The sequence below is a fragment of the Micrasema longulum genome, unplaced genomic scaffold, assembly GCF_059751315.1.
Source record: "Micrasema longulum isolate JH-2025_06_02 unplaced genomic scaffold, ASM5975131v1 h1tg002652l, whole genome shotgun sequence".
NCBI classification, from domain to species: domain Eukaryota; kingdom Metazoa; phylum Arthropoda; class Insecta; order Trichoptera; family Brachycentridae; genus Micrasema; species Micrasema longulum.
Genome location: NW_028279787.1, coordinates 16,346 through 30,376, shown reverse-complemented (window position 1 = coordinate 30,376; position 14,031 = coordinate 16,346). Strand labels below are relative to the sequence as shown.

The window sequence follows — 14,031 nt, the reverse complement described above, 5'->3', positions numbered from 1 at the left end:
TGATAAAAAGTGAGGTACTAGACATTTTTTGATTTGTGAATTATTCATGTTAAAAATATCAGTAATATTCCCAAATTTATTAGAAATAATAAATTGCAAACCCATAATTGTAATTGACGTAAGTTCGGCAGTTTTTTCTTTAAATAACATTTGTTGCCTTGCACGTACACTCGTTGTGGTACATGAAACAACACCAATTGTACAATTTCTGGGCAATCAAATTCAGAGTTGATTTATACAGTGACACAAAACTAAACATTTCGTTTTTGATTAGTAATGGCAGCACCTCCCCCCCCAAGAACCGCGCAGTGACGTACCTGCGTGAAGTGCTGCGCCACCCGGGCCGCGTCCTCCTGCGCCGCCTTGCGCGCGCGGCGCCGCTCCGCGCCCAGCGCGTGCAGGCGCTCCAGCGCGCGCGCCTCCAGCGCCTCGGCGCCGCGGCGCAGGCGGCGCGCGCGCGCCTCCCACGAGCCGCACAGCTGCCGCCACGCGCCCAGCACCACGCTCTCTGGAATGAACAAATAGTCACTAATAGTCGATACGACGCAATTGCAATTTAGTCGTGAGGAAGAATGACAATATCCGACAAAAGCCCTACATATAATTTTACAAAATGACGGCGAACGGGGACATGAAAGCACTACCGTACATTCACGGACACTGGACCGCTGGGCACGTGCAAACCACGAGCCCACTGCGTGATGTCGCACGATTGACCCATTTCACACCAAGGCATGATAAAATACAATACGGTGGATCGATATTTATTTTTTTACAATTATTTGCTTACTTAATGCGTGGCGAACGCAATGAGACCGACTTTTTCGCTAATTATTTGTGGCATAATTTTTTTTTTTAATTTGTAATTTTGAATTCCCGCAAAAACGGTCATTCCATTGGCCACGCCCCTAACACGTCATGATTATTTTTAAAAAAAATATTTTTTTATATACAGGGTGTTCTTCACACCCTGTCACATCCGAAACCACGATGATCAGGCAAGAAGACATATTAGCATATTTTTAAAAATATCTAAGTATTAAAAAAAACAAATGGTTGCGTACTTTTGCAGGGAGAAGCGAGGGGGCGCCGCCGCCCGGTTGACGGTATTTCAGACCATCAAAAATTAATTAGACTGCATCTAATTAATTTTTGTTGGTTGTATATTTTTACTAAGAAATATAAATGTTCATGGAAGCAGAGAGAGAGGGAGGAAAAGTAAGAGCTGAACAATGTCTTATAATAAAATTTAAAAAAATCCTTTTTTAGAATCTAATTATTTTTCCTCTCTCCCCCTGCATTCATAATAAATTAGTGTGAAATCTGTAATTGGTCTTACTTTTTTTCATTGTTCTTTTGTACCTCGTATTTATATAAAGAAGGTATGATTTCCTTAATAAATAAACAAATATCAATGTTAAAATACCCATTTATCAAAATTACCCGTCACAGCATATTCTCACAATTGATGTAATCCAAAACACAATAATTGATACCGAACATTCGATTGTGTTCATTTAATCTATATACGAGAATATACTCAAATGCAGCAATAGCAATGCATTGCCGGGTTTAGCTCGTATAAAAATAACGCATTCCTTTCATACCATGTGCAATTGTGCATGGGTGCAGAGTGCATATAGGTAAATAAATCTAATAAAAATCAAGACAATTTAACGTAGATTATAGCGTGTTATAAAGTCAGTTTTGTGACATTGCAACTCACATGTTTTTATTGCACTTGGAAAGGCGTGTGTTTTTATGTTTAGTACATTATTTGTATTGGAAGTGATTTCTGAGAAATACCATTATTTTTACGTTCACAAATCGTGTTCAATATGCAATAAAAGTTATATTATTTGTAGTAAAACGATATTTTATTTGTGTCCATAACATGCACACCTCATTCCATTTACTAAATTCCACACACCACACTCCTAACACACAAAACTATAACAGCACAAACATAAACAATATAACGTGTATTATCATTACATCTTGTTGTCCTTGTTATAAATTAGTATTGTATATTGTGTTGTGTACATGTAATTAGTACTGTGTTAGGTTTATATTTTGTATGAAAAAATGTATACATATAACACTGTATGCACAGATTGCACAGCATCAAACTATAAATAGATTTTAAAATGTGTTTTCTGAAATATAATGTGGTGTTTGAAACAAATTACCAAAACAAATGACTCGTAATCATTGATATACATATATGTATGTATACACCAGTGGCGAATGGTGATTTTATTTACAGGTAAGCTTTAAAAAATATCATATATTTGTACCTCCATAGAAGGTACATAATATAATGTAAGTAATATATACTATAAATTGATATTTTTCTGTGGTTCTGTGTGATACAACAACTATCATTCATGAAATCAACTCAAACGACGTAACTTCGTGATATATTATATTATATAGATATATTATCCATTACTTTAATAAAAAAATCATGAAAAAGAAATAAATAATGGCACGATGAATTCAGTCCATATTAGGCATAGAGTATTAGGTATTCAATTGAAATGTCAACTTGCCGAATCGTTCAGATATTAATAGTGCTAAAAACTGCCGCGTCGAGCGTCATATGTCCTGCAATATGACGCATGAAAGTAATTATGGTCTTATGTCAAAAGTACCATCTCAAGGAAAAATAGCCCTTAAGAAATAATGTTTGAAATACTGTTTTTCAAATCAAGAATCTTCAAATAATTTGTGTAATCTGCAAGTTTAATCTAGGAGAAAAAACCCGCACTGGGGTTAAGACATTCAAAATATAGTATCCTTATTTGTATGAAAAAATAAGCTGGAATAATCGGCTAGTTTCTTGGCTCACGCGCAGGCGCTGGGCGCGCTTTATTAAAATTAATATTTATATTAGGATAAAAATACGAACGGTGGAAATGGTTTAAAATAAATGATTATTATTTATTTGTTTTTATTACATTATTATTTTATTTTATTTATTTTTATTTTTATTATGTTAGTCTAATTTAATGGTAAGCTGCGCATAATCGCTTCTATACACGGTTCGCCTCTGCTAAGTATAGTGGTATAATTCGGATGGGAATACCATCCTTATTCTACCACTATAATAAGAATGGTATTCCCTTCCGAATTGTACCACTATATTTAGGCGTAACTTTATGCCAAGTTTATGCGTAAGGCCCTAAATTGCTTGCCAAAACCCTCTTCAAATCAAATGCTCACTTCCAAAGGCTCTTTAATAAAACTGACCAATAACGGGTCAACATTTACACCGGCTGCAATATTCGTTCAGGATTCATCCCCGAGTGTATGGCATTATTGTTTTGAAAAAATGTATATTCAATATTTTAAAAACTGCACCCTCTGCATGCAAAATGCATCTAATTTTACTCTGGCGTGGGGATATGGGGGATTTTGAAGATGCAGCGAATTTATAAGTAACATTAAATTTACTAATGTTCCAAGACCATTTGCCGAGCAGAGTTGGCGATCCCGCGTCTGATTACATCGCTAATTTTGTATATTGTGTCATAAACGAATATGGCAGAGTTAGAAGCTGGCTTATTGTACATACATACGAACACAGTAAATATTAATTTTATAAAATAGTCGCGGTGTACGCAGATGACGCCTAACGGTAAAGTCTGTCTTATTTTTCTACGCAAAGAATTGGGTCGATGATTGCTTACTAGAGAAAAAAATATGTAAAAAGTTATAAGGTTCATGGTACATTTCTAATGTAATGATAAAATAATGTGATGATAGTGAAAAGTAACAAATCAATTTTATTTTATTGTTGGTTAAAAAAACACATACTTCTGTGTGAGTTCGATTTGTATGATTAATGCGATTTCTTCTCTAGTTTGATTTTCAATTAGAAAGTTTTGAATTAAAAGCAATATTTCTTTATGTTTTGATACGTTGTATGTGGATTTATGCTTAAAATTTACACTAAAATTAAAATGTAATAATGGCTCTAGATTCATCTTTTTTTTATGATTGTTATGATTGTTTTATTATTGATTACCAATATTTATTTATACGCAGAGTTGTGATGAAAATCATTACTATTGAGGACCTCGTTTTAAAAACCCCAAATGTCACAAACAAACAATATTTCAGGAGAGTATTTCAACTGAATACCACGATTTCACTATTGTTTTTATGTCTTTTGACGAAATAAAATCATAAGTGTATTGCATAGAAATTAAAAAAATCTTGTGTGTATATTTAAATATTAAATAAAATGTTAGTGTGATATTTTATGATTTTAGGCAATATTTGGACCTTTGCGGTTTTTAATGAAAACTAAGCAAAAAAAGTTTGAACAGTGGTAATAAAAATAGTGTTTTTTCAGAAACTTGTAAAGTAGTTGAACTCTCCATATTTAGATTTGCAAAAATATTCAGTAAACACTGCTAAAAACTTAGAATTATAGTAGTCCAGAGTCAAAACTACAAAAAAAATAAGTAGTTGTACATTTTGGTCATAAGCTCCTCTGTGGACGTCGCTAAGTACGCAACTGACGAATTAAATTTCATAATTATGCCGTGCCGTGTCATTTGTTAGTGTCAAAATACTGCTCGCTGCCCTAGTTCTTACACAGGATGTTCTTTAAACCCTGTCACATCCGAAACCACGATGATCAGCATGGGCAAGAAGACATATTAGCATATTTAAAAAAATATTTAGAACAAAGAAAATTTAAAAAAAAAATATTAAAAAAGACTCATTGTTGCTTACTTCTGCAGGGGAGAAGTGAGGGGAGCGCGGCGCAGTGTCAGACTCCCCCTCTCACCCTTCCTCGTTTCTCCCCTGCAGAAGTAAGCAACATTTGCTATATTTCATATTTTATTTTTAAAAATTTTATTCGTTCTAATTTTTTTTTTATTTGGCTAATATGTCTTCTTGGTGATGATGATCATCGCGGTTTCGGATGTGACAGGGTTTAATGAACACCCTGTATGTTCAATAGACCATTTTAAAAAAATGAGTTATGAATTCCAATAAGTTCATTATCTTATAACGCGTTTATGTAGCAAAAGAATTATTATTTTTCCGTTATTAAATAGTGTTTTCAGCATTTTTTTAGTGCCAATCTCCACTTACTGCTTTTATTTATTTGACTTTAAAAGCAAATAAAATGTCTTTTGTACAATTTGCAAAATGGTCTATTGAACATACAAGAACTAGGGCAGTGTGCTGGGATTAAAAGAGAACACGGTGGGATCACATTTCATGTCTTAGTAGCGAATTAACGAACAATATTATCTTAGGATTCGATTATTTTACATCATGTTTAATTTAACAATAGTCAGATTGTGAAATAAAACATGGTGGACATTTTGTTAGTATTGCCAGGGTAGCCGATTTTTTTTACCCGGCTTTCTAATTATAAGCCTTAATTGACTTAATTACTAAATTATTCTTTAATGATTTTTTTACATTTGCCTAATAAAATTACCTGGTTTTTTTAAAGTCCAGTCAGTAAAAATTTATTTTGAGGTAAAACATAACACAGCATTATCTTATATGTGTGTTTTGGTTGCGTGTTTTGTCGGGTTGTGGTCGTGTGGCTAGTGTCTCGGACTCACGGACCAAAGGTCTGTGGTTCGAATCCCACTCTATCCCAACTTGATTCCATTTTCTAATAGTGAGTTATTTACAACTCGTTGAAAATGCCCCTCAAAATTAAATATTTGGGTAAATCATAAAAAACGAAAATATTTATTTAAAAAAAATATATATATATATATTGTTCACGGTCTGGCAACATTACGCGGCCACTTCACGTATGCGCGCAGGCGGGATTTCGGGTAGGGGTGAGGCGTATGGCAAACTTTTGGACACAGTACGATGTATGCAAACTCGCATCTACGCGCCTTCTCGTTTATTATGATTCTATGGCTAAAAACCCATACAAAAGAATCTCCCAAACACCTTATAACTGTCAAACAATGAGTGGTAGTTGCGTTACATAGTGATCGAAATACTAATTATGTATATATTTATATTTATTTTTTTTTATTAGAAAATTTATTTATAAACCCTTACGGATTATTACATTCATTTTACAAAAAGTAATATAAACATTTTTCATTCACTTTAATTTATTCAAAATAATAGTTTTTACATCTTTTGAAAAGTTTGTCTGAGTCTTTTGTTTAGTTTTGTCTGGTAGTTTATTGTATAATTTCAGTCCCTGGTTCGTTAGTCTTGATTGTCCTTGTCTTATTTTAGAAAGTTGCATATGGTATTTGTCTGATATTCTCGTATTTGACTACAATTTTTTACAAGTTTTAGTTCTTCCTCTACAATTACATTAGTGGCTAATTTATGGATAAATTTTAATGATTCTAGTTGAAAGAGTTCAGTTATATTTAATTGCTTAGTTTGTTTAAAAAGTTCTCTAGTTGCAGTTAGATAGGGAAGGTCATATACTAACTTTAATATTATATTTTTTGTTCATTCATAAAAATTGATATGGACATTCGCTGTTTTCACAAAAAACGCCGTATCTTTAACAGTGAATTTAATATACCTACGACTTTGGAAAGAACAATTATATGGACGCGTAAACAGATAATAATAAAATCAAAAATATCGTTTTGGAAAATTTCGGACATTTGATGTTTTTAAACCGAGGTCTTCAATTTATACCTAATGTTATAAACACGCAAAATCAATTGGCTTAGCATTCGAAACGCTTTTGCTAAATTGCTGTATTACACAGCTTGTTCAGATGTTTTCTCGTATCAAAAATAAAAATTTATGCTCAACCATAATTTGCGTTTTTAAAAAAAAAACACATTGTCTCATGCAATGCACGGCATTTCATTAAAACTAGCCGGAGCTATTTTTGTGCATGCTTAAAAATGACAGTTGTCATACAGATATTTGTTTGGACCGTCGGCGTCGATTTGTAAAAAGTTCGAACCAGCTACAGATGACGGCTCAATAGAAATACCCAATGCCTACCTATACATATATAATTGACTTATTATTATGAATAATTCGAATTTGAAGGTGAACAACTTAGCACGGCGAGCAGCGATATTTCGGTCCGTGACAGCGCACACCTATTGAAAGTGATTTCACATCTATTCTATATTAACATTCACCCATTATTGTCTTCCGCTTCGGTCAACGCCTCCATTCTCTATTCTTACATAGAGCTCCAATATCCATGGATAATATATAATATACTATGGATAATATACAGTATTCTTATTTCAAACTAAAGACTCATGGTGTGTTTCATGGGTTTATGAAAATCGTATACACGCAAAAAATATTGTGCCACAAACTTACTTGTAGACAGAACAAACATTCAACTAGCTGATCCGTTTTAAGTTATTATACGCCATTCCACTATCAGATTCTTTTATTTGATGATTTTCCATATTGAATATATATTTTGATCATTCAATTCAACAGGTTATAAGTTGTTTATATAATATTATGTACGTATAAAGGGAAAATTCATTGTGCGTTTATAAATTCTATTCAATAAAAAATTACCTTATGATTTATCTACAGGAACAACAGATGTATTAATTACTTATAAGAAATACATAGATATTGCGACACAATAAAAAAATAAATCGTTTAAAATATTTGTTATACACAAATCAAATAGAGAATAGTGATAAGATTGACCGCTTGGACAATTTGCCGATTTCTCGAATGCCGTAAACCCTAAAAATGGCGCGCTATCAACAAAAATGCCACTTTTTTAGTCTTACCAGATTCTTGTATTTTGAATAATGGTTAATTTGAATATTATCTTCATATCTATTTCGAAAAACCTGTTATTTATGACATTGACTGCATGGCAACCTACCCATATATTTAATACGTAAAATAAACATTTTTACACTGCTATCGCTTTTATTTTAGTAAGCTACTCGTAAATAATTGAGCCATTACACACTTTACTACTAAAAAAGAAAATATTCGATTTTACTAGCAATTTACAATACTTCGAGATATTTGCACCAAAAAAGATTAAAGTTAAATAATTATCATTACGTTTTCGTCAAAATGGGTTAAATGAAATGAATATGATACATATTTTGCCATTTGACGAATGTGTTAAACTTTTTGTTGAGTTAAAGTCCTTTGGACATTTTATGCGGGGAGAGGAATTATAAATTAGTCCGTACAAGGAAAAGTTGAAGGAAAACGCAGAGTAGGAAGAAGACGTATCTCCTGGATTGAGAAGAATTTTCTTCCTGAGGTGGTATTCTGAATTTTCTCTACTCCCTAGAGAGTGGTTTATTTGGGGATTTTTATTTTTTGGGAGCGACTACACGTCGCTTCATATATAGCCACACTGATGATCAGTGATGAGAGCCAACGTCCACAGTCGAGTGGCGTCGCAATATTTTAATTTGATTCGACTATATGTATGAGGTATTAACAAAACAAATACAGAAATAAGCTTTTTCTTTGTTTAGGAAACACAGATTTGTTTATGGACAAATAGAAAGTGTTCTAAGTAGCGACAATAATAGTTTATTTTTAAACTGTGAGTCCTTGGTTCATTTTCTTTGTGCATTGGAATGGAACCTAATAATAGTCATGGCTGCTAGAATCTACCTCTATAAAAACTTAAAACATAATGGTTTAGACTTACCATTACCTCAGTCTGTTATTTTGTACGAACAATCACTCTGAAGACGTTTACTGTGAAGGGGCGTTGGACACGTCATAATACCAGAAAGTTGGCAAAGGGAATATGTTTCCGAACTAATTACTTAGAAACATTAGAGGTAATCTTCTCGCAAACAGAAAATTACGAAATAACACATAAAACAAAAAAATATACACAAATTACTTATATTACAGACAGGAAAATTCAGATACAACAAAATTATTTCAATTACATATATGTAAAAGGGTGTGTTTGTGTGTATTTATGTAAGAGTGTTTAGGGCCCCGATTACAATGGGAAGTCAACAGAGTTATCTTTGACTGCCTATAAAGAAAACCCTATATTTGTGTACGAAAATAAGCATATTTGTATGAAAATTTAAAGAACATGTTTGGAAGAAAAAATGTACGCATATTTTGCTTTTCATACAAAAAACATAATTTTACTTTGTAGATAAAATTGAAGATACATGTTAACTTCCCATTGTAATCGGGGCCCAGTTGTGTTTAAGCGTGTGCATAATTAAAAAGCGAGTGGGAGTGTATCGCAGCCAGATATAATGAGTCTTAGTTTATTTTTAAATAAATTGGGGCATGATTGTTGTTCTTTTGTTCTGATATCGCCAGTACATTGGAATTTCGAATGGAATATAAATTTCATATTTGAAGCACTAACTTTGTGGTTAATAATGAAATAAACAATTTTTATTTTAGTCCACTTCTGTCTAGATTCAAAAATATTCATATCAAATTACCACCCTTTTTAGGGAAAAAAAAAGACTTGATCTATTGGCTCCACGAGTAGTATTTAGTAAACATGGAAAAAAAATGGGAAAGAATTCATTAGTTACGTGAACCTTGACGAAGAAGCTTGTTTGCTTTGAAACCGGTCGACGGAAAAAAAATAGTGGTTAAAAACAAAGTACTTTTATTTATTTTATTTTATGGAATATAAATATTTTGTTTAGTTCTAAATCTGTTGCAACAGAGAAGGAAACATTGTTGAGAGGGGAATATGGAAGTCCAGGCATTCACAGGGCTTATGACCTGTCATCGGCTTGTTTGAGTAGTGGCTACTAAGTGGCCACTTTACGCACTGTGTTTAGGTTTAAACATCCACATTTCGTCAACTCTTCTATCTGTTGACTTTTTTATTCAAAAGCCATTGATTTTTTTTTGTAAATTTAGGGGCTTAAGACGTGATTTTATTCATAACGGATATATTTATTATGTTTACGAACCCAGCCAAGTTGTCTTTTGTTAGATTTAAAAGCCGAAGTAATTTTTGGGTCGCGGCTCTCATAAAACGACCATAAAACCATAGTCAAACATAACCATTACGTTGTCGGTCGGTTCTAGTTCTAGAATACTTACTCTCATCAAATAATAAACTGGCGCTGGACAATCGAAATAATGACATTCAACATGGGGGTATTAGTAGCAAACTTAGAAATCTCCATTGAAGAAGTTACTGAGATATTTGCGAAAAACTTAAAAAATAATTGAGAGATTTGTAATTATGCTTAACCAACTCAATGGAGAATGCTAAGCTTGCGGTGTCAAGTAGTATAACTGAAATATGCTTTTGCAAGATTTAGATTCGGTTTTGAATTACGCTATTATTTAGGTAGGTAGGTGGGTGTTTATGTACAGTTTATTTTGACATCAATAACTAATTTTCCGTTTTTGGTGGAGATTTCTAAGTTTGCTCCTAATATCCTAACACGTTGAAATTATTATTTAAGGCTGCAGTCTGGTAAAACGCACGCAAAACAGCCTTAAGTTTACAAAGTAAATTAAATTTTATGACAGGTAATAAAAATTATTATAATAGTGCCCGGGCGGATGAAGAATACAGTTCTGTGTAAATTGGAACTAGAATCCCGGACGAGTGTTTACGACTCGACAACTAAAAAAAGAGTCCGCCTAGTAGTGTAGTGGTTGGCGCTTTCGCCTTCCATGCTTGAGGTCCTGAGTTCGATTCCTGGGATGGTCGAAATTAAATATTTATTTTCATTTACATTGCAATATTTCATTGTCCCTGGACTGGCACCTGAAGCGAAAAAATTAACCTTACTTTTTTGTAACAGATGATCGAGATCCGCTTCTTTGATTGTACCAATGTTGCACCCTATGCACCATCAGGTGCGGATAAGGGTCTGCAATGACGAATTATTATTATTATTATTATTGTAAGTTTATCGTTGTGTCGTGTATATATTTTGTATTTTTATGGTTTCATATCCCAAATTTAAGGTACTTGCTTATAAATCTGGGCCTCAATTATGTACGCTATCTTCATCTGTACATATCGAGACGGTATACTTAACTTCTGTACTATCTGTATCTTCCTCGGTATGTTCAACCTACTTGTCATCTCGACATCATATGATTGAAACGAACCAATGAATGACCGCAACAATTAGTCCGCGTTCCTTACTTCATTAACATTTAAAATAGTTCTGATTTATATTTTAAATAGGCTTCTGTGATAGAAAGTGCCCACTTCAAAGCGATCATAAACACTGAAAAATCCCAATTCAGGCAAAAACGCAACTTTCTTACGCCTAGATTATCTTATATTTTAATAGGGCAGAATCTAGCGACGTTATTTTTTGCATCTAGCCACTCGTTTCGGAAACTGATTTTTTCTTCTTGACTTATTTCTCTCTTATATTTTGAATAGGCTGTTAAGATAAGAATTGCTAATCTCAAAAAGATTTGAAATAAATCGTAATTAAAGGAAAAATTGCTTGGTGGAACCAAAATTTTAATGCGCAGATAAACGCATCGAGAAGTTCTAGACCCGTCGGTATAAACCGATGTACTTACATAAAAACTTGACGGTGGGGGGATCGGTAGTGTATCTTAGTAGTCGGTAGGGAGAATTTTATCTTCAACTATGACATTTCAGTGCGTAGATATGTGTACCGTGATGTACGCTTCCCCTTGTTTCATATGTACGATTAGGGCACACGGCACATACTTATCACAATTATTTTTTGTTCAGATTTTTTCATTTATTAAATGTTTAATTTATATATAATACATATTATGTGTAATAATTTTTATTTGTTTCAAGGACTCGGGTTCCCGGTAAATTAGACGTGCATTTAAACTTAAAACAATGTATTTTTTCACCAAATACTCCCGGGGCCAATAATTGTCTGCAAGGTAAAATTGAATTTCCTGTGTGAAAAATTGAAAACCCATTTTTTTTTAATCGAAAGATCGGTCATCTTGCCTTTATGTATTAAATGATCAAGACACGCTGAATTCGAGTACCAATACTGCCCTATGCCCGCTGGGTGCGGATGGTGATGATGATTTTAAAATATGTATATAATCAGTTACAAGTTCTCAAATACTTCTACATATCCGTACAGAAAATTCACAATGAGTAGCAATACAATACCCTATGCACCATTGTGCGGCTAAGGGATTATTACTATGGGGTGATTATGAAAATAATTTAATTTCCATCAGTATCTTTTATATTTTTTGAACCTAATTGTATTACAATGTCAAGAAAAACGTCACTGAGTAAAATTGCACAAAAAGGAAAGTGTAAAAGTATTTTTTTCCGCAAATGTAAGATTATGTAACTATCGAATTGACATTTTTCTTGGCAATGCATCATGTAGTATATGTACCTAATATCTTTTTTTCTTATCAACTAAATAGTCACGAGTAAAAGAGATTTGAGTAAAAACAACTTCACCTCATTTTTCCGCATTATCACAGTTCAAAATTAACGATTTCTAAGCCAAAATGTCAAAACTATCTAATACGTAAAAAAAAAAACAATTCGTTTTGCCAAGATAATAATTAAATTAATTACAAATATGATCCATGATTTGAGTACAGATATAAACTAAATTGCTAGATGGCAACTTCTTCCAAACATCCAGAAATATTTTAAGAAGCTGAAATTAAATCTGTATTATTTTCAATAATGTATTATTTATATTCACCTGAAAGCTCTTCGCATTTTTCTAGCTTTTGCCCCTGCGTAGCTACGGTGGATAGAGCGGACGCGTACTCCTTGTCACACTTCACCTTATTAGCCAAACACCTTTTAATATTTTCCAAAAGGCGTATTTCTGCGTCCTGTCTGGCGATAAGCGCCTCGTGGGCCGCGCGGCCCTGTAGGGTCGCAGAAAACCCCATATTTTTGCAAAAATATATTTTTAAAACACTTGACACCAAATATAAACAAGGGCGTCACTGGACTATACGAATTATTTACATTTTTTAACCACACAATCAAAACCGATCACAACACAAAAAATACATAAACAATGTTACGTACGCACAGTATAGTATCCCGCGGAGTTTTAAAATTATTTTAAAATTATCAACAATTTTATTGGAGACGTTTTTTTTTCAATGGGAGTATTTTCAATTCCGCGCAGTGTTAATTTGGCACGACCTGTTTCACGATTTTATCAATTTGTTTATTTTAAGATTATGATCTCACATTTACTTCTTTTTTGTGTATTTGGAAGTAGCCGGCGAAGAAACAAAGATCCTACAACGACGCTTTCGATATATTACTGTGTATTACGTCAAAATAAAACAAATAAACACGTATCAAAGACAAATGCGACACTACCTCACGAAGCAACGTCTCGAAAATAACTGAAAAGTTTTCGACGAGCGGAGAAGTTTTAAATGACGGAGCGAGATGCAGAATAAATAAGTGCGCGAGAGTGAAAGAGACTTGTAAGGACCGGTATTGACGCAGAATGCTGATACAGGTAACAATTTGTCCGCGAGAATTCAAAGTTTTTGAAGAAACGTAATTGTTTAATTCAATATATTGTTGTATGCAAAACCTATAGACATTATTATTACTGTAACTGTAAATAATTATTACGTAATTGTCTTTCTCAATTGTCAATTGTCTTTTATATGCTGATGACGCCGTGCTTCTTGCTAACAACAGAGGACCTGCAATTCTTGGTAACAAAAATTTACAATGTATGCAAGGGAAGCGATTGCCTGATGAATCTCGGTAAATCGAATGTATGGATGGTTTTTGAAACAAATGAAAGTTTGACTAAATGTGGAATTACTATGAATGGGGTTATACCGAAACAAATGGAGGAATTTGTTTATCTGACGATGGACATGTCAAAAGTCAGAATCGGCGGCATGCTGGAGAAGATGTTGAATGAACGGAAAACGAGATCTGTATGCAAATAAAGTGATGTAGCGTTATATTCCTCTGCCTACCTTTACAGAGAAACAGCGTGATGGTTTGTTGTTGTTGGATAAAAGGAGTATAGGTCAATAATTTTCAGAAATTATATTATAATAGTTTAAACATTAAAAAAAGCTCTAACATGTACCTTTAAATGCACTATATAA

At 33.2% G+C, this 14,031-nt stretch overlaps 1 protein-coding gene across 1 annotated transcript; it reads right to left on the bottom strand.

The window, feature by feature from the left end:
- Positions 1–317: 317 nt before the first annotated feature.
- LOC148271783 (tyrosine-protein kinase Fer-like) lies at positions 318–13,251 on the bottom strand (the record flags this gene model as incomplete). The annotated part of the gene is made up of 2 exons (XM_088240941.1): positions 12,633–13,251; positions 318–508 (listed from the first exon to the last, which is right to left on the bottom strand). Coding segments are annotated over exons 1-2 (387 nt in total), but the record flags the coding sequence as incomplete, so codon positions are not given.
- Between the last annotated feature and the right edge of the window lie 780 nt (positions 13,252–14,031).